The sequence below is a fragment of the Balaenoptera ricei genome, chromosome 1 (genome assembly GCF_028023285.1).
Source record: "Balaenoptera ricei isolate mBalRic1 chromosome 1, mBalRic1.hap2, whole genome shotgun sequence".
NCBI lineage: Eukaryota > Metazoa > Chordata > Mammalia > Artiodactyla > Balaenopteridae > Balaenoptera > Balaenoptera ricei.
The window spans coordinates 14,761,548-14,782,897 of record NC_082639.1 but is presented as its reverse complement, the minus strand read 5'-3'; the positions used below and the strand labels follow the sequence as shown (position 1 = coordinate 14,782,897).

Below are 21,350 nucleotides of genomic sequence, written 5' to 3'. Positions count from 1 at the left end.
CTTCGAGAAGGAGTTTCAGGTCTCCATCTTGCAGACAGTTGGCGTGGTTTTCCAGTTTTTAGCAGATTTGATATAACGCATATAATAAAGAATTTACTTTAGAAGCTGGTTTGGGAGGAAAAGTGACACTTCTCAGTCTGACACACGGACAGACAAAAAGACCCACAACACACAAGCAGAAGCTCTGAGGAAACCATGAACACAGGGCCCTGAACATTTCGGTAGCCCCCGAATGCGTCGCTGTGTGACTCAGCTTTATCTGCGGTACCTGTCATGTGCCAGTATTGTATATACATTATCTTTAATCCTTTCAAGAACCTCTGGGGGAGATGATTTTCCTTTTTTTTTTTTTACAGATGAGGAGATTGAGGTTCCCAGGGGCTAAATGACTCACCACAGGACGCAGAGGCAAAGAGCTAGGACTTGAGTCCATATTTGCCTGAAGTTTCCACAACTTATTGATTTTCACCGTTAGAGTGAATTCACTGATTAAAGAGTTCTTATGTCTAGAACTTTGCCCTGTGGTAGAATAGCTCCTCCTCCAGTGATGCTGAGAGATTTCCTCGTTGCTGTCATCTCTGGTTTATTTGTAGTTGGTCTTACCTGGCCATTTGGCAAGAAGCCTATCCAGCGGCTAAATAAGAATTCCCAAGTGGAATCAGTTTCATGGGATAGTGACAATATTGATAATAAGATAGCAGTGGTGATAACAGCAGTTACCAGCCAGTGGCTGGGCGAGCCCAGTGTTCACTGCCTATTGGTCTTATTTGATTTTCACATCAGCCTGTGCAAGAGGATTGTCCCCGTTTTACAAATGAGTTGACAGGTTCAGGGAGGTGAAGTCACTTGCCCAACTTCACACAGCCAGTAACGTATTTCGCATGTTATGGTCCAGTATGAAACCATCCTTATCCAACTCCAGAATCCAACAGTTATCCATTTACCTGACTGACAATTGAGTGTTTGCTTGCCAAGTCCTGGGGCGCCGGCCTTGAATACGGAGGACCACGTCCCTGCCCGCACGGTGCGTCCACTGTGGGAGGACAAACAATAGAGTGCAAACAAGTTGGTACGGTGATGGTGATGGGACAGGGAGTGACTCGGGCTTTCAGTGGGTAGTGGGGGGTTGGGAATGCCGCTCTGGGAGCTGACGCTGGAGCTGAGGGCTGGCGCCTGGGCCGGAAAGGAGCGGTCTGGGCAGAGGGCTGCCTGTGCCGGCGTCTCCAAGGATCAGAACGAGGCTGGTTCTGATTTCTTAGAGGCTAAACATTTGGGCTCTGATTTCCCGAATAAAGCAATGCAGACGTGTTGGTGCCCTGTGCTGCCGTTTGGGGCCAGGCCCGGGGAAGAGGCCGGTGTCGTCTCTGACTCCTTTCTCCCTCCTGTCTCGCTGGTTCACGTGTATAATGACACGTGGTCAGTCTTATACGCGTGCCTTCTATGGGGTCTTGACTGGCCTAACATCGTGAGCATTTCCCCATCACCATTAAAAAGTCTTCACTGTGATCCCCCAGTCCTTGCAGCGACTCTGTAGGGTAAGTGGGAGTTACCTCATTTAACAGACGATGAAACCGATGCGCAGAGAAGTCCTCCAGGTGGTTAACCCGCTAGGAAACGGCAGGAGCTGGGCTCATACCCTATGTCCGACTCTCTGCACCGCCTCCTGAGAAGGCTCCCCTGCCTGGGCGAACGTCCACTTTGAAGGTGGCGTTAAGCCTTGATGACCCGTATTTCTCTGGGGCTGTGCATGGGCCTGCACTCTCCTGTAAAGGTGAGCTGGGCTGCGGGGGCTTTGGCGGGGGGCGGGGGGGGGGACAGGACAGCTTCCTCCACCCAGTGGCGGATCTAACAGGACAAGCCAGCCCCGGAGGTTCTGGGATGGTCTGTAGAGGTGGAATCCTGGCCCAGAGAATGCCGTCTGTCCCCAGCGGCATCCGTGTGCTTTTCCGTGGGGGAGGAGAGGGTACAAGGCCTGTGGGCGGCGCCCACAGAGGAGGGCAGGAGGCCCTTCGTGCCCTTGTATGTGAGGGGAGGCCCAGTTCTCCCTGTCACAGCAACCTCAGGCCACCGGGCTGGCTAGAGCTGTCATTGGGCAACCAGAGTCAGCAGTTTCAAAGCACCCTGTGTTATCAGTGTCCTGAGGACGCCCCCTCCTGAGGCCGTACGTGAGGACCGTTTTCCCAGCTGGACCACAATTGATGAGCCAACTCATTTCTGGTCTAATAATTACGAATGCGAGTCTCCTTTTTCTTTCTTTCCTTCCTTTCCCTTCCTCCTTCCTCCTTCCCTGCCCCCTCCCTCCCAGTACCTTGCTCACCTCTGGAAGTCCCCGTCGTCAGAGTGCCCTGTGACTTGTTAGTGGCCATGTCAGTGACCTTGGCAGGGCCAGAGCCTGAGCTCTTCTCCCTGTGGTTCTGGAGCAGGCGGAGATTAGCGAGGGGCTCGGAGGCCTTGAGCAGCACAGGCCAGTGGTTGCTCCAGGTTTTCTAGGGACCAGATTGTTCCAAGGGAGGCAGGGGCAGTAGGTCATGCCTTCCTCTTTATCCTTCATCCCTGCCCCTCCGCAGTATAGACCTCTTCCCACAGGAAGGAAGACTCCTTTGCTGTCATCCCAGTGAAGGAAGCCACCGCGCTCCTCCGTGGATTCTTCCACCTGCCTGCCTTTCACGTGGACACGTGGGCTCAGGCAGCGGTTCCTCTGAGGAGAGGCTCCCCGATACTGCCTCAACGTCTGCTGGCTCTGGTTGCCGAGTTGCCGCCCGAGCAGCCGGGAAGATGGCCTGTGTCCTGGGCTTGCCGAGGGGTGCCGGAGCCTCGGGCAGACCCACCCCTGCCAGAAGGAAGAGAGAGTGACTGAAAGGACGCCGCCAGGAGAGGACGGGCACACCATTGCTCCCAGGAGGGCTGGATGCGGACGGCCGCCGCTCCAGGGTGCCCCGCTCCGAAGTGGGGCTCGGCCTGCGCCCCCCGGGGGTTGAGGACTGTGCGGAGCAGGCCCATCCCCTGTACTGACCCCGACTTTATTCCTGACGACGCGGTGTTTGTGAATTCTGGGACCCTGATGGACTGCAGAGTTAGGACTGAGTTTGGCTTGTGCTCCGGCCTCTCGACCACTCCCCCCCTCAAATGACTGAAAGCTGCCAGACTCTGGCCCTCGGGCTTAGAATTAGAAACCCCTTGTGTTGCGTGGAGCAGCTGCTGTAAGGAGCCTTCGGGGGCTTCTTGTTCCATGACTCTTCGCAGGAAGGACCCTCGCTCTACCCTGGGAAGGCCGCGCTGAACTCAGCTCACAGAGATTTGTTGGCTTCTGAAGGGTTGGAGGGTCGACAGAAGAAAAACGGGGACTTCCCTGGCGGTCCAGTGGTTAGGTCTCTGCGCTCTCACTGCTGAGGGCCCGGCTTCAACCCCCTGGTTGGGGAACTAAAATCTCACAAACTGTGTGGCACAGGGAAAAAAGGAAAAAAAAAAACCCAACAGGATAAAAACAAAACAAAAAAGAGAGGCCTAAGGTGCTCTTTCCTGCCATGTCCTCCTCCGGCGTGGACCTCTCCCCCTCCCCAGCTGTTGGCTGTGCCTTAAGACTGAACCTGTGGACACGGTAGTGAAGACAGCTTCCTGGTTCCCCTTCCTCCTGGGCTGGTCCTGGCCCATCAGCCTGTTCTTACTCCTGACGTTCTCCTTACCAAGATGAGTGGAAGGAGACTTCGGGGAGCATGGAGCCAGCTGAGACACAATCCAGGCCAGGCGACGGAGGCTTCTCTCTGCCGTGAGAGAGTAAAGCTTCTTCCCCAGCGTCCTGAGGGAAAGCCTTGGCTTCTGTCCTCGGGCTCTGGGCTTTGATCCCTGGGGCTGTAAAGGTTTTGACTTTGTAGGGAATTAGGATATGGAACTGGTATGGTCCGAGTGAGGGGCCAGGCCAGGGACACACTGACCAACAGGCCCTCTGGCTTACAGCTCAGGTGGGGATGTGGCCCCCCTCTCTCCTGCCTGTGCACAGCATTTCTCCATATAGCTTAAAAGTGCCAGCAATTTGGAGCACAACTCTTTTCCCAAGGTGGGCAAGTGGCACGTAGGGGCCCAGGGAGGTGAGCTGTGTGTCCTGCATGATTTCCTTTGAAGCCTCCCAGTTCCTGGCTTCCCCTCTGCTCCTCCCAGGTCCCTGCCACGTTCTCACCCTCCCATCCTCCCATCTCTCCCACATTTACTGATTTCCTTCTTTGCTGTCACCAGTGACAGAAAGGGATTGTGGTGGTAACTTTTCCCCAAGAGAATAACTGTTAAGCAACCGTTGATAGCACAACTCTGATTTTAGATTAAAAATAGTCCATTTGCCAAAAATGCTCAGGAGATGATGGGCAGGTTTTGCTGGAGTGCTGGCGCTGGGGGAAGCCCTGATCAGCTCTCCAGTCGTCTGGGACGTCATCACTTCTCTCCCCGCAAGCCCTCCCACCTTGGTCGCTGACATCCAGGCTACTCTCGTTCTCTGCCAAGCCCCAAGATGGTTTCCTGGCTCTAATTCATGGGCTGGCTCAGTTAGCCCCTGGGGAGTAGGGAGAGGTCACAGAAAGGGCCGCCTCTCGGGTGGCTGGCTCACAGGGTCACTGCTTTCTTGGCAGAGTTGTCTCTGCTTTCTCAGGCCTTAAGCCTGGGGTAGCTCGTCGGTCACAGAACCTCATCACGTGACCTACGTGAGCCATCGTTCTTGGGAGAGACTTAGTAGAGGGTCAGCACTTGCAGCTGCCAGAGAAACATCTTATTTGTGGTGTGAGCCACCAGTTGGCTGCCATGAACCCCACGATCAGTGCTTTGAGTTTTCAGGCTCCCAGAGAAGATGGGAAACCTTCCCCACTCTGGCTTTCACACTGGGTCCTCTGTCGGCCCAGGTTCTGTTGAGACCAGATGTTCTAACCGAAGGGGCTGGCACTGCTTTCTTTCAGAGATGATTGCTCCCATCTGTGCCAGGCATCTTGCCCCGTGCTCTGCGATCCTTGGCTCTTGGCTTGCAGCAGATAATACCTTCAAACATGCGGTTGCAATTTATTGGCCTTATAAGTTAATTTTAGTGGGTGTGCAATTGATTGAAATCAAAGCTTAACGAAGGCCAGAGTCTAGGGGGTGGAGGAGCGGGGCGGGAAGGCATTTTGTGTTCTTCCTTGCTTCGGGTCTGAGATAATCTTCAAAAGCCTTAATTAGGTTTCCTAATCAGCCCTTCTTGTCTGGAAGACGTTTACAGAGTGAAACAAGGCTGGCGTCCCTGTGGCAGCCCCAGAGCCCGCGAGCCTCTCCGGCAGCGGCCGGGCGCTGGCAGATGAGCCTTCCCCCGGCTCCCTGCCTCCTCTCCCCCGCTGGGACCGGGTCACAGTTGTGGCTGTTTCCACTCCTTCCTTCCATTCTCTGCGCCTCTGTCAGATGACGTTTGAGGGACACCAGCCCAGCGAGGGCAGGGCATCCGTGTTCCCGTGAGGAAAAAGCTTGTTGCCTTGGTTTCTCGGGTCCTTGAAACTCCATGTTCCCAGCTGCCTTCTCAGACCTCTTACCCTGGGCTCCCCGGGGCTACCCCTTCCTGGTATGTGAGCATCGGGCCTGGAGAGTTTCAGTGTTTCAGTCCCGATGGGACGCGTAGGTGGCAGTGGGAGGCCTTCTGATGAAATGGAGGTAGCCGAAGTATGGGAAGCAGATAACTGGTGGTCGGTGGGGACACCCTGGCAGCAGGCACAGACACCTCCCAGCAGAAGTCACTGTATCTGGGTCAGGCTGCAGAGTGGGGAGGCGCTGGGCTTTGAAAGAGACTTGGCCTTGATGCTCTGTTCTGCCCTTACTCACTGACTTGGGGCGAGTGGTCCACTTTCTGGCCTCTGTTTCCTTATCTGTCAGCAAGGTGCCACTGCCCGTGTTGGGGGGGTTAGGGGGTGAGGGCAGCCAGTCAGGCGCTGTTCCCAAGGCTCACCTTGCACTCACGGTGTCCACTCGCACCTTCAGGTGTGACAGAATTATCCTCATCTTGCAGCAGTGACCTGTGTGGATGTGTTTTTGATTGTGGCTGGGGGGCGGTTTTGGTGCACACGTGGCGAGGCAGCAGGCCGCGTTAGGAGGCTTCGGGTTCTGGTGGGGCTCTGCCATAGACCGCAGCAAGACCTTGAGTAAATCTGTTTCAGAAATGGAGTGAAGTAGTTCCCATCTGCGGTGACGGGAGAGAGTACTTAGGATGGAGCCACAAATACTTCCCGAGAGCCTGCCGTGCTCTGAGCACTGCAGGTGCCATGGGGGTGGGTCAGGCGGGCCCCTTGGGCCCAACAGGCGTGAGGAGGCACACAGGGAAAGAAAGTGAACAAACGAACAAAGGACTCGCACCCTTTGGTAAGTGCTGAGAAGGACCAAAAACTGGGCGCTGCATCTATAGTAGTGGCCGGGGAGGGGCCGTGGGTTGACGGGAGCGGGCGTCCCTGTCGCAGAGGAGCATCGTCAGAGCAGGCCTGGCTGGCATCTGGGAACTTGGATTTGGGAGGTTTTGTTCCATTCCCTGATAGGAGCAGTCACGATGTGGAAACTGTTGCGCAAACGCTATGGTTTATGCAGAACTGCAGCCTCCGTGCTGGAGTCTGGAGTTGCGGTGTGTGCCAGGCAGAGGAGCTCAGCAGCAAGAACCCTGGGCACTGAGGCTCGGGGTGGGGGTGGTGGGCTCCCCGGGGACAGCACTTCACACGCGGTCCCGGCCCATCGCTGGGGAATTAGGCGCACCTCGTGTGACTCCCCGGGGCGGGGCAGGGGCGGTCTTGGAAGCCTCTACCCGGTTCCCTCCCTCGGCAGCTTGTGCCCTGTCTCCTTTCCCTGGAATAACTCACGGCTGCAAGCACGACTCTTTTGAGTCCTGTGAGTCCTCCTAGCGAATCGTGGAAGCTCAGGTGGTCGTGGGGAGGCAGGCTCAGCCGTGTATCCTGGTGGGGAGGGGCTCGCTGGTGTGGCCAGGGGACAGGAGCCGTGGGGAGAGGTGCGCGGGCCCTTGTCCGGCACAGGCCTGGGGTGTCGTCCTCAGCGCCTGGGGAAGGGTCTGGAGGGTCCCGGGGTACGTGGGACAGCTCTGACTGTACGTGCTGAGAGATTCCTCCAGAAGCCGTTTGGAGGCTGGGGTGGAAGACCCTGACCCGGACTCCTCTTATTCTGGTTGCTTGGTCCTGACTGGTCTCCCACTAGTCTGGCTGAGCGACACGTATGGTTTGAGGTTACCCTGTGTTTCCCACCACCAGAAACAGCCAGGCCAAGTTACCTTTGGTGTCCAGAGTCAGAACCCAGCTGGGAGATGGGTGGAAGCACTGAGCAGAGTAAGCGTGAGGTGATGGAATCGTTCAGGAAAGTTCTGGGGCAGGTGAGACCTGGACCATTGGGATTGGCCATCGGCCTGGCCGCCTGCCCCTTCACACAGGTCTGGGTGGCCCCCGCCGTGTGAACCTTTTCCCCCTTGCCCGGAGGTGGAGGGCCTCTCTCTCCCGTGTCTGAAGGTCTCCCGAGGGACCCTGCCACAGTGCCGCTTGCTACACATCCTGTGCCCCAGGGACCGCGGGGTAAAGGCGGGGAAGTCGTGTCTGGCTCTGAGCTTGTCGGCAGCATAATTAGTGTTTGGGTTTCCACATACATTATTTGTATCTTCACCCATGCGTTTGGAGGACCTCTGAGAACCCGCCCTGCCTGCTGTGGGCCTCCGGCTGCCAGTCTTGGGCCGGTGTGAGAGTGCTGGAGGCAGCTAAGGGGGAAGCCAGGGTCGCCTCAGCTGCGCTGTTTTGATCGAGTGGGAGACGCGTGGAGAGAAGCCCTGTCTGCTTTGTGGGGAGTTGGGTCGAGTCGCTTCCTGCTCTCGTGGTGTAAGTCTCAGCTGCTCTGAGCCCTGCTCTGAAGCAGGGGCATTTCCTGCGGTTCCCAGAGCCCATGCACGCAGGGTCCAGACAGGCCACTCGTTGCCCCCCAGCCTGGAGGCCAGTGATGGTGCGTCCACGTGGGTCCCCTTCGCCAGGCTCCTGAGGCCGTGCCCAGGGTCTGCTTGCCTTGGCACGCACTGTCTGCTTTTCATCTGCTGGAAGAAAGTTAAATGGAAAACAGGAGCGTGCAGAAAACAAGCTCATTTACAAACATGATCCCCGAGTCAGCAGCAAGGACTCTGGTTCCTCCAGGATTCCTGGGTTTCTGTCCCCGCACGGCAGCCAGTCACGCTTCGGGTCGTGTGGCTGCACGTGTTGGGGTGAAGCGAGGACCGGCTTCCTCCGGTGGTGGTGCTGCCGGGCACCCTGTGCTGCCAGGGAAGCTGCTTCGTGCAAGGATCGAGGGTGGCTGGTCTTCCAGCGGTTCAGCCAGCAGGCCTCTGCTGCCACCCTGAAGTGGAGGGCCCTCCTTCCAGAACTCCCAGTGCAGGGTTCTCGGTGTTGCCCAGACTCCTGGCCACTTGGTGTACCCCTTCCTTCCTTCCCTGACTTTCTCCTGCACCTTGAGGCAGCATTGTGTACAGCGGCGTGTGTGTGTGTGTGTGTGTGTGTGTATGTGAGAGAGAGAATTTACCTAAGTCCAGCCTCACAGGCTAAACCAGGGCCATGAGAACAGGACGTGGCTCTGGGGCAGCCAGCTCCCCAGTTCTCAGCTGTGTGACTTGGGTGCATTCCTTTCGCTCTCTGGGTTTCCACCATCTTAACTGTAGAATAATGTATGCAGAGCCCCTGACACAGAATGGGTTCTCAAAAACGGCAGCTCTTGGGCGATGGCGATGGCGACTCCAGAAGGCCTTGACCGTCCACATCCTCCAGGGTGGGCAGTGTGTTCACGGGTAGCCCGGAGAGGCAGAGGATGCTCACGGGTGGCATGCAGTGCGGACAGCGTGGTCAGGTGCCAGGCCAGCTCGGCGGCCCCTGCAGCAGAACCATTGTTTCCAGAGAGGCCTTCATTATTCCTCTTTAAGTAAAAAAATAAAAACCTCGTAAAGCGAGGCTGTAAAGCGCCGCAGCCACGGTCCAGATGTGCACGTCTAAGTGCAACTGGCATTAAAGTCGCGCATGCCTAAGCCGATCGGCATGTTTGCTCTGGGGGTTGTTGCACCTGTGTGTGCTGGAAGGCATGTCCACAGAATACCTGTCCCGTGTCCGTGGGCAGATTCTGGGACGCGTTCCGAAAACCGTGGTGGAAACGGCTGTCACTGGAGGTGTGTAAGCAGAGTTTTGGTCAACTTAAGATGTTTGGAATCTGCGCTGTGGCACTCAGAGTCTGCCTCACACCGGCCCTCATGCAGCCACCTGATCCTGGAGTGTCAGAGCTGGGAAGAGACCCTAGTGAACCTCAGAGCCAATGTTTTCATCTTACAAATGAGAAAACCACATTGGTGCCGCATAAATATTCCTTGCCTTCCTCTTGGCTTTGTTTAATGAAGCCGACTGCAGAAGCTCACACTCCAGCACCTAAGGGTGTGGCCTTGTGCTGCCCCCCTCCCCGCACCGACCTGTCTGGGTTTGGGGGTGACTGCCCGTCCTCCGAATCGCAGGTGTCATCACGCTGCCAGAGATCCACGTCCGCTCCGGCCTCCTGCCCAGTCCTGGGAAGGCTGCCCAGCCCACTTTCGGCTAAAGGACCACGTCTGAATGAACCCTGCTCCCAGCAGATCTGTGCTGGCTGTGGTTCTTTTGTGGGGGTCATGGCATGTGACTCATTACCTGCTGGGGCCTCTGTATTAGAGCCGCAAGTCCAGCTGTTCTCCCAGGAGGCGATTTGATGGGAAAGAGGGAGGGCCAACCTCCAAGCCGATTCCAGTCCCGGCTTCCCTGTTACACGCGCAGCCCCGCGTTGGCCAAGCCTGGTTACAGCCCAGATTCCTGAGACAAGTTTCCATCCTGGTCTCCACGCACACCCCAGCCTCAAACACTCCATAAAGCTTTAGGAGCTGAAATAGGTTTTGGGTTTTTTTTTTTTCCTTTTGTGAAGTAGGTCATTTTGAGTATGAAGTATTATGTTTTCCCTTTTGTCTCCTCCTCCCCAGAAGTCCTGAGGTAGGAGACTTATGGTCATAGAATCTGTATGTGTGACGCTGACTTTGGTCAAGTGGAGGAGTGCATTTCAGGGGGAAACGACATAGCTCTCTGGGAAAAAGAGAGTCACTGACACCCCAGGCTTTTCGCTGATCCAGGTTCAGGGTCTGACTCGCCCAGGCACTTCAGTGTGATTGGCTGTGCGGGTAAATAGCCAGCCCACCCGAGGGGCTTGCCTGTGGCTCCTGGCTTACCCAGCGCAGAGCTGTGCCCTGGTGACCTGGTCTTTTGAAGTTTATGAAACCTGGTTGTGGTCAACATACTGTTTTCCAGATGATGGGACTTAACGGAGCCAATCCAGGTGCCCCCATCTCCTTAATGCCAGCTGTCTGAATTCTCTGCAGTTCCATTTGCCTTAAAAAAATGTTAATCTGCTGGGAAGATCTTGAAAGCCACCAACTGTGGAGCCGATGGCACTTGGTTGAAGGAGTTCACTCTTGGGTGGACATCAGAGCATCGTTTTCCTCTCGTTGTTCCCGGGTTGGTCTGGGTCGGTCTATCGGTTCTCCTACTCCTGATGTTCCTGGAACTCTGAAAGGCCCCCACTGTTCCTTGGTTCGACTTTCCAGGCCGGCTTCTCTGCAGTGTCCCCACAGACTGTCCCTGTGTCCCTGTGGCTAACAGGTCATTCACCCTCCTCACCGTGTGTGCGGATTTCAGCCCTCACTCCCTGAAGGTACCAGGCCTAAGAAAAGCCCAGGGGTTTCATCTTTGGGCGTCCACGTTTTAAAGATGTTCCCCAAGCTGCCCCCTTGACCAGAGACCTCTGGGCCTTCCCTTTTGTGCCCAGCACAGCTGGGCCATGGCAGTGGTCCTGGGACCGCCCTCCCTCCCTCCCCTGTGGAGCAGGGGCAGAGCACAGGCGGGCCGGGTGAACCCGTTGGCAGCTCGCTCGCAGCGCCAGGCCACTCTTGATGCCTCGTTCATGTTGCCATGCACGGCCCGAGAGCGAGTCGCCAGGGATGGCAGAGCCCCCTTATTGAAATAGCATGTTAGCATTTAAACAGTATTAATACTATTTGACTCATTAAATATACAAAGGCCAGTTAAAGTGCTTCCATGTGTGTGCTGTTAGTTCTGGCGGGCGACTCCTCAGATGGCTTTATGTGGTTTCAGACAACATTTTAGCACATTCTTAAAATACCCACAAAAGCCTTTATGTAAAAACTCATAAATGTGAACCACGTAAAAATTATTTTTTTTTCCCGTTTCATGTCATTATGATCAAAGGTACAGTAGGGGGACTTCCCTGGTGGCGCAGTGGTTAAGAATCTGCCTGCCAATGCGGGGGACACGGGTTCGAGCCCTGGTCTGGGAAGATCCCACATGCCACAGAGCAACTAAGCCCGTGCGCCACAACTACTGAGCCTGCGCTCTAGAGCCTGCAAGCCACAACTACTGAGCCCACGTGCCACAACTACTGAAGCCCGCGTGCCTAGAGCCTGTGCTCCATAACAAAGAGAAGCCACCACAATGAGAAGCCCGCGCACCACAACAAAAAGTAGCCCCCGCTCACCGCAACTAGAGAAAGCCCACACGCAGCAACGAAGACCCAACACAGCCAAAAAATAAATAAATCTAAAAAAAAAAAAAAAGGTACAGTAGGTAAGAATAAATTTCCAAAAACTTGTTGAGGTCCCTCTTTAATTAACGCTTCACGCGCAGAGCAGGGCCATAAACCGTGGGACGGGGGCTGTCCGTGCCCCGCGGCCACTCTGCCACAGAGGCTGGCCTTCTGGGCGATTCTGAGCGGCCCCTTCTCATCACGCGTCCTCCAGTCCCTTTGTCCTGGAACGTCAGGTTGAGACTCGCAGCCGTACGCGTCCCCAGAGGTCCCTTTAGGTGAATGGAATGTGGGTCCGCTCTTGAACAGCACGAGGAACAGTGGCCGCTCTGGTGCTGCCGCCCTCATCTCTTCACTGAAAGTCAGACTGCCTGTAAGTGAGGGTACTACCCGACGGGACACTCTCCCAGCTATGAAACCAATTACGGAGGTCACGTGGCTCCGTGGAAAGGTGCTCGTGATTCTGGCCAAGTGAGGAAAGCCGAGCCCAGCCCAGTCCCCTTGCTGTGCCTACAGTTACATAAGAAGTAAGCGTCTGGACAGAGACCGGAGGGGAATTTGGAAAAATGAGATTTATGGGATAAGCTGATTTATGGTGTTGTGGGCTAAATTTTAAATTTCCTTTTTTTAAAATAATGTTCTTCTAATAAATTTTTTAATTTGGGGGAAGAATAGTAACCCACGTGAGCATCAGAGTCGAGCTTGCATTTTTACCTCCTTTGTCTCCGACATTTTGTGACTTTGGACCCTGGTCAGTGTGGCCCACGAGGGAGGCTGAGGCTGCCGGGAGGAGCTGCCCGGAGGGGGAGCCGGGCCGCGAGGTGGGACTTCGGAGCGGAAATGGCCAGTTCCGCCCCGCAGAACGGTAATGCTGTTGTTTTATTCTTCTGGAAGAAAACAGAAATCTAAGGGAGGGGACTGAGAGGGCTCAACCACAGGCCATCCGGTGCTTTTGAACTGGTTGCCAGGTGGTGTCGAGGAGGGTTGTCAAGCCACCAGGCCCTCTGCTGGTTCCCTCCCAGGGCAGCCTGACCTGCCCTCCCCCGAGTCCCAGCACAGAGACAAGAACAACACTCTGGGCTGGAAGGCGCCTGAGGCGGGGGGCCGTGGGCTTCGAGGGACAGAAGGACGAACACGCCCGCTGGGCTTCGAGCCTTTGCTCCAGGAAAGAAGGAATTAGCGGCCCACTTCTGCCAGCACAAGAAAAGCCACATTTTTAAAAGTTGTTTTTTCCCCTTTGACGTGGGGCTGCTCTCCCGACAAGCAGGCAGAAAGGGAAAACCATGCGATGGAGCCCAGCCATCTGTCACCGAAAGGACGGTGTTGGCGGGCCTGCCCTTCCCGCCCGCGGTAGTGCTGCTGTGCCTCCCGGGGAGCTGGGGGAGGCGGCACCAAAACCCCGGAGCCCATGCCGCCCGCTCACCTGAGCGAGGGGTCTGGTCCCAAGGTGACTGATGCGTCCCCACATGTCCCAGGAGCGTTCCAGGGTGGCCCGGCGTGTGACCAGCTCCCTGCAGGGCTGGGCCGGGTCACGGTGGCCCTGTGGAGGGAAGTGGGGGGGGGGGGCTCAGGCTCTATGCCAGAACACTTACCTACTTGGGGTTTGGGGAGAGATTTAGAACAAGGGAAAGCGCCTTCCTGAGTGGGGTCCCCGAGTGCCCAGCGTTGGCCAGTTTCCCGGAGTTGCCCTGGGCTGGCGCCGAGCTGGGGCCCGCAGGTGTGTCTCTCCCTTCTCCCGTGCTTTCCCCTCGCAGTTCTACGCTCTGCTGCCCTGGTTGGAAGCCAGAGTCCTCAGTCCCTCAATCTTTCCTTTCCCTCAGTCCCTCAACCTCAGTCTCTCAATCTTTTGACCAACATTTAGCCCCGGGGCTGGCACCTCATACAGCCTCCTGCCGTCACCTGCCTTCTGGGGCCGACTGGCCAGGGGAGACAGCTGTGAATTTCACTTGACGGCTCAGTCGCAATGGGTAGCGCGGGATGGAGCAGTGGGGACAGTCTCCCTGAGGAATGCTGGCGGGGAGGACACGAGGGGAGCAGGCCGAGGTGTGGACCCTCATGCGCCACGCCCAGTGGGCCTGCGGTGGGTCAGAGCCAGAGACAAAGCAGCCACGGGGCCCTGCAGCTCTCCAGCGTGAAGAGAGACTACCTCTTCCGTCTGATTGTCTCTCGGTTACACCCTGGTGTATATCACATACTGGCCTTTGTAGGAAAACTTTTTAGTTTGAAAGAGTTTGATTTACAGCAAAATTGTCCAAAAAAGAGTACAAAGAATTCTTGGTATACCCATCGCTTACATTCTCTAAATATTAGCATTTACCATGTATATTTTTTATTATGTAACAGCGTTATCGAGGTGTAATTCATATACGTGTTTATTTTTATTACTTGTTTTTGTTATGAAAATAATAATCTTTGGTCAGGTATCTACTTTCCTGTATTGTTTTTGTCTTTCAACAATCCTAGAAAGTAGATACCATCCCTGTTTGTTTGGTTTTTTAAATATTTATTTATTTATTTATTTATTTGGCTGGGCCAGGTCTTTAGTTGCGGCATGTGGGATCTTTTAGTCGTGGCATGCGACATCTAGTTCCCTGACCAGGGATCAAACCCGGGCCCCCTGAATTGGGAGCGTGGAGCCTTAACCTTAGCTAGACTACCAGGGAAGTCCCAGTACTGTCCCTGCTTTATAAAGAAACTAAGGCCCAGTTCGCACAGCTGGTAGCTCTTGATAAGTAGTCATTGGGCGGATAAGCGCATGACGTAACTGGTGACTGGCGGGGCGGACTTGGGGACCCGTGCCTGCCTGACTCCCCAGCCCGTGTGTCTCGGTGCCTGCCTGCTCACATCCGAGGCCACGGCCCCGGGCCTCCTGGAGAGTCCCGGAGTGCACCTGCGGCACCATTGATGCAGGGTTAAATGGGGTCAGAGAGGCCACAGACTTTCTGGTAGAGTGTGCTATTAGCCACCAGAGACGCCATCTTTCCAGAGTCGTAGTTGGTCATCAGCAGAATTTGAGGCGCTGCACGTCAGCTGGTGGTCCGCCTCTGCTTTCTGAGCTCCTTGGACCTGTACGGACAGCCGCTGCCTTGGTGCCCTTGAATTTGGGATCCTTGCCTGATTTCCTTTGCTCCTCTGGCCTTTTCTTTCCCTCCTGCATTTGATCTGAATTAGGAATTTTTCAGTATTGCCTCAGACTTGCGGAGGAAGCTCGGTCCCAGCCTTAGCCCTTCGTTTCAGGCTACAGTGTTGCAGCAGGTTGCCCTGAAAAACCCACAGAAGCCCCAGTGTGTGCAGGCCCTGGAGCGTTCCGGGGGGAACAGAGCCCTGTCTGCTCTCAGTGGGAGAAGTCTGGACTGTGGTTGCTCTGTTTTTCCTGTTTTTCGCCTGTGAAGTAGCCATCCCAAAAGATAGGAATATCACACGATAATGATTACTCAGTAGTAATGACCCCCATTGAGGGTCTGTTACATGTCACACACGTTGCTGGATCCTTCGTCTGGAAGGAATGTGAAGCCCAGAGAAGTGGAGTCAGCTTGCCAAAGGCCACAAAGCCAGAGGAAGGGCAGCTCAGACTCAGACTCATCTTTTGGACTCCTAATTCCGTGTTCTTTCTGTGAGCCCCCCACCCGAAAGGATGCTTCATCCCCTCCCCTGACCAACGAATGAGCAGGACACATGCAAGAATCAACCCTGGAGCCACCGTAGGGAGGGTCGTTAATCCCAGAGAGACATTTATTAGATGCATCTTTGCCAAACGACCACCCCTGGGACCTGGGATGATGATCTGTAATTTGACGGGCTTAACATCTCATGGACACGTGGGCCTGTTTCCTGCAGGTATTTTGAAGGCGGCGTCTCATCTGTCTACCTCTGGGATCTGGATCATGGTTTTGCTGGAGTGATCCTCATAAAGAAGGCTGGAGATGGATCAAAGAAGATCAAAGGCTGCTGGGACTCCATCCACGTGGTGGAAGTGCAGGTACAGCTCCCCCCCGCAGCTGGCAGCCCAAACGGTGCGGCCTGTTCCCTAGCAGGTGCTTCCTGATGGGGGTATGTTGTGACGTATAAACCCCTGCTGATTGCTAAAAGTGCCCACAGCCACGTGGATAAAGATAAGTCATGATCGCAGTAGTCATTGATGAAAAAGATCCCCAAAGAACTTGGATACAGTGACCGCAGATTCGGCCCCTTTAAAAACCATTTGGGATGCTATAAGGTCATGTCATGGTGACGTGTTAGGAAGGGACGTGTTAGAATGACCTGAATTCAGGGGCCATTCGGGCTCTCCTCGGCTCAGGGTTGTGCCCAAGGCTCTGACCTCTGTCTCATCCTGCAGGAGAAGTCCAGCGGTCGCACCGCCCACTACAAGCTGACCTCCACGGTGATGCTGTGGCTGCAGACCAACAAATCCGGCTCTGGCACCATGAACCTCGGCGGCAGCCTTACTAGACAGGTAAGGTGGTCAGTGCCCCCGGCTGCAGCCGCAGGGCTGGCCGTGTGTGGAGATGAGTGAGCAGCTGCCCCACAGAGGGTCCTGGGGCAGCCCCTGCGCCTGACGTGATCTCCCCACAGGCCTGTCCGTGTTTCCCGACATTCAGTCACGGGAGGTTTTACTTGGGGTCAAGGTGTGTTTATGTTAAGGTGCTCCCGTGATGTTTAGGGCATACTGCTGGTAACATTTTAGAATGGATTAATTTCTCGGTTGTGGCTTAGATGATGTATTAGGGCTCTTGGTTGCAGGTGACGGAAGTAAAACTCTCACTGACTTAAGCGAAAATGGAAATGAGTCAGCTCACCTAATTGTGACGTTCGGACATCGTTCAGCCCACCCGGGTCTAAGACACGAATGATGTGGGCAGGACTCTGGCTCTCCACGCGGGGGCTCCTGGCAGCCTCTGGCCATCCTGGGGGAGAGCCTCTCTCGCAGAGCAGGTCTGCCGTATAACCCCAGGAACGTCTCACTGCCGGGTCGGGTTACTTGTCCAGGACAGAATCACTTCCTGACGCTAGGGTCATGTGACTACCCATGGTCGAGGAGACGAACAGGGGTGTGGGTGTTGATTCCCTAGAGTGAAATCAGGCAGCTTTCTCACAGTGGAGAGAGGGCTGGGTGTGGGCAGCCCGCAGCCACTGGACAATGGAGAGGTGCTTTCTGCAGCGAGAACGGATGGCCGTGATCTGTGGATGGGGGTGGGCAGTGAGGAGTGACGGCAGCCAGGGGGTCAGCCTAGGGGCTTGGCAGCAGGCTGCTGGGGGATAGTAGCCAGGGCCCCCAAAAGGAGAGAAAGGACTGAAAAAGAAGCTTCAGGGATCCAGAAGAGGGAGAGCCTCTTAAGCATCCAAGCGGGTTTACCGGCCTCCCCAGGCAGGTGCCCTGTGGTACACGCCTGCTCTCTGCTCAGCTCTGGCCCCCGCAGCAGTGCTCCAGGGGTGCAGGGGTGCAACGGAATGATAGTCACCGGCATCCTCCACTGTGCACCCCAGCAGGGCACTTTTCAAAACTCAGAATATTCGTTCACCTCATACAGAAAAAATGGGTATGTCTGGTCAAAGCAGTCCAAAGACTGCTTGAGTCACAGGGTCTTGACATGGGAAGAGTTCAGAGGTCATCTCCCAACCTGACAGGACAGTTTGTGCCGCTCTGCTCGGGTAGGACCAGGGAGCTCACTGCCTTGGGGGATAGCCCGTTCCTTTTACATCAGTCTCCATAAAAAGAGGCATCCGGAATGGGCCCCGTGCTGCTCTGCTGGCACCTCACAGGTGTGCAGTTGGCTAAATGGCCCCCACTGGCTCCCCCCCCCCCATCTCTTTTCCCACGAGCTGCTGACGGTCCGGGGGTTTCCCGTCTGTTCTTGTGCAGTTGATCTTTTCTTAAAATGAGGTTTTACATGTGAACTCAGGTTTTGGTGTTTGTCCATTCCGCCAGGGACAGATAATGTCGAATCTCGGTTTTGGTCATCCAGGTGTTAGCTGTTCCTTCCGGCTTTCTTCCTTGCACGTTAACTAAGAGGACTCTGTCTTCGTATTAGTTCAAGGCCAAGTTTGGAGCTCTCCAGCCTGGCTACCAAAGACTTCCATAGGGGGGAGACATCAGTCTGATAACCGTCTTTCTAGGGCACTGGTCTTCAGGGTGAGCTTGTCCAGCTCTGATTCACCGCCTAAGCAGGGCTTCGCATTTCCAGATAGATGCCGTTTGAGCCACCTGTGGTTGACCGCCACCTGCTGTTTCCCAGCCGGCTCCCTGCCGTGCTAGGACCAGGTGACCGCAGGCTTGGCCATGGCTTCTCTCTCCTCGCCCTCAGCGTGTCTCTGCACTTCAGGCTCCTTTGATGTGGTGAGGAGCGTTGCTTTGCTCTGTTTCCCACCTCTCTGGTCCTGAACAGCCCGGCCAGGCAGGAGGGCTCTCTCAGAGCCTCTGCTCTGCAGCTGGAGGGAACCTCACGGCTATTCTCACAGTGTAGTCCAGGAGGGACCAGCGTCAGCACCACGGAAGAGCTTGTCAAATGCAGAGAGCTTGGGGTCCTACCCAGACTCACCAAATCAGGATCTAAATTTCACAGAATTCTCCAGGTAATTTATGTGCACATTAAAATTTGACGAGTGCTACTCTTTGGGGTTCTGCACCTAATTCTATCTTGGGGGGCAGCTCCCCATGCCACCAGCAAGCAGTACTCCAGGCACCAGCAGGGTGTCCTACAATTCACCTACGAGCCTGACACCCTACCTGGAGGAGATAGCGTCAGATCCCACAGGTCCGGGGCTCAGTCCCACAAGACTGCCTGCCCTCCTCCCCTGAGACACACCTTCCAACGCTAGTGGCAAGTCCAGGTTGTCCCCTGTGCTTCTGACCTACTGGATACAAATCAGAGGTTCCCATGACCCCCTACTTGGGTTCGATTAATTTGCTAGAGCTGCTCACAAAACTCAGGAAACCCGTTTACTCATTAGATTGCAGATTTATTCCAAGGGATATTTAAAGGTTACGCATCAACAGCCAGATGAGGAGATCCGCGGGGCGAGGCCTCAAACAAAGGAGCTTCGTTCTCACGGAGTTCTGGGGCCCCTGGAAGCAGTTTGGTTCCCCAGCCTGGAAGCTGATTCCCATCTTTCGTGGGGTTTTGTGGAGACTTCATTACATAGGCATAATGATTAACTCATTGGCAACTGGTGATTGATTCAACCTCCAGCCCTTCTCCCCTGCCTGGAAATCAGAGGTAGGACTAAAAGTTCCACCCCTCTGTTTATGGTTGGTTCCCCTGGCAACCAGCCCCCATGCTTTGGTGCTTTCCAAAAGTCACCTCATTAACATAAACCCAGTTGTGGTGGAAAGGGGCTTGTTATGAGCGACAAGGCACCCATTTCACCTTTATGGCCCTGAAGCGATTGATTTCAGGAACTGAGGACAAGAGACCAAATATAACAAAAGATGCTCCCATTGCTCTTATCGCCCAGGAAATTCCAAGGGTTTGGGAGCTGTGAGCCCGGAACCATGGATAAAGACCAGATGTACGTGAGAAATGTATTTTGGTCATCCGAATGACCAAATTGTGTATTTCTTATACATCACAGTATCACAGCTGCTGTGTACCTTTCTCTTGCCCGTCTTTGGCTGAGGTGTCATGAGCAGCCCATCTTCAAGGTGTCCCTTCCCGGCGTGTGAGGTGAGCTGGGAGCTTGGACCGGAAGGTGCCGCCTCCCCCGGGGCAGACTTGTCTTCACTTTTGCTTCACGTGCTACTTGAAGCTTCTGAGCAGGTTGAAGACCCTTGTTTAAGAGTCCTGTTGAGGACTTTTAACAGCCCCACCCGAAGGGAAGGCCTTAACCCAGTGCCGGTGCAGGGCAGTGGCGCCTCTGTGTGACAGGAAGAGGAAGCACAGGCGGGTAGCGTGGCCTGAGCCTCCTCTGAGACTTGGCCTCAGAGAAGCCGGTGCTGGCTGCAGCGCCCCTCAGAACGGCCTCAGGAGGGAGCCTTCCTTGGCCGAGATGACCGTCGCCATCCTCATCCTGGGAGTGCCTGACTTCATGAGGATTCCTTTTAATATCAAAATGGCTTTTTCAGTAAGATAATAATTACGCTTTTCATAACCATTAATTTTTTAAAATGTGGCAGAAAGGATACATTTAGTAGCTCTTTTTAAGTGCAGTCACAGAAGCATCTCCGTGCACTTGAACAGTAGAAGTGCAAGGCAGGTGCCTGGGCCGCGTGTCGTAGCCTCACACTCTCCGTGCAGAACCTGCACCACCTCTGCCGTGTCACAGGGCCTGGAGCCGCAAGGGATCTCGGGGGTCCCCTTCCCTGGCCTCTGGGCAGGGCTGTCCCCACACCATCCCAGAGGCTAGTGCTCACTGGGCAGAGACCATCCTTTTGCGTGGAAATGGGCCCTTGTCTTCCAGGAACCACTGACCAGGCAGGGGCCGCCGAACCCCAGGCAGCTGGCTCTCTCACAGCCGTCCTCCCCGACACCCTGCCACCTGGGGAGTGGTGGAAAATCCTAAACCTGTATCCGGAGACTGTTTCCTGCATCACTTACCGCTCCGAACTGTTTATAATTCCACCCGGTTTACAGTGACCTGGACAAATATTTAATCCTCAGCCTTGCTAATAGTTTAAATCAGAGCTGTCAGCCCACGGCCAGGGTCCGGGCTTGCTGTGAGCAGCGCCCGCTGCCAAGCCAAACGCAGGCCTGATGAGTGGCTGTCCTCAGCGCACCGCGCTGGCCCGCGGGCCTGTTTGGATTGCCTGTGCTCTTGGGCTTTCATGAGGAAATTCATGCTTCTGTCATCATCCTTGCGGCCGGTCGCGTAACTCATCTGAGGTGCATTAAATCTGGGGCTGGTTTCCAAAGTAAGTAACTGCAAAAGGAGGGGCAGGGAAGCAACGAGGGTGACAAATCTAAGTTAATGATGCGTAGCTTCTGCGCATACAGGGGAAATGAGGGTTGCGGGTTTAGCTGTTTGTCCCAGATGAGCCTTGGGAAAACACCTCTGGTTCTCTTGGATGGGAAGCGAAGGGGTTCCAGGAAAGCTGAGCAAATCAGTGGTCGAGAGTGAACGCGTGTGGTAATGTGGGCTGTCTCTGTTGATTGGGTTGTCAGCAGCATAGAGTTATCACTCCCATTTAGCAGGTGAGGAAACTGAGGTTCAGGCTATTAAGTAATTTGCTGTGGTGACTTATCTAAGTAGCAGGCAGAGCCGGGATGTGAACCCAGGTTTGTCTGCCTAGAAGAAAAAGAAAGCTGCGTTCTGCCACACTGCATTTTTTTGGTCTTAATCTGTCCCCTATCTGTAGGCCTGGCATTTAAGAGATGCTCAGTAAGCATTTGCACAGAAATGCATTGAGCAGTCAGTCGGCTCAGTGTAAACAGGACACTGCCCTGTGGGCGCCCAGGAACATTCCGTTGGCAGCCCCTCGAGCAGGCAGCGTGGGCAGCGGCAGTGCATCAGTGGCCCCAGAAACAGGCCCCGCGAGCGGGGCCAGAACCACGGAGTCCAGTGGAGGCGCCAGGCCTCCCTGGAGCGTGCTCCGCAGCGCCACGCTTTGGGTGCCTCTTGCAGGAGCCCAAGTGACCACATGAGACGCCTTCACCACCACAGGTAGTGCGGAGGGCTTTAAGATTTTTTAAGTGGTCAACTGATCTGATCAGATTTGTGTCTTCAAAAGATGGCCCCGGCAGCGGCTGCAGTGACTAGCCTGTGGCCGGGTGGTCAGTGAAGGAGCCTCAAGGCAGGAA

The 21,350-nt window shown here is 55.1% G+C and overlaps 1 protein-coding gene across 2 annotated transcripts in view; it reads left to right on the top strand.

Moving 5' to 3' along the window:
* The window catches only part of CAPZB (capping actin protein of muscle Z-line subunit beta), a 137,587-nt gene that overhangs the window by 102,732 nt on the left and 13,505 nt on the right, over positions 1-21,350 (top strand). For both annotated transcript variants that reach the window (XM_059915162.1, XM_059915153.1), the window contains exons 5-6: positions 15,457-15,598; positions 15,956-16,072. In XM_059915162.1, the coding sequence (XP_059771145.1) occupies positions 15,457-15,598; positions 15,956-16,072 (259 nt within the window). The remainder of the gene's footprint in view (positions 1-15,456; positions 15,599-15,955; positions 16,073-21,350) is intronic.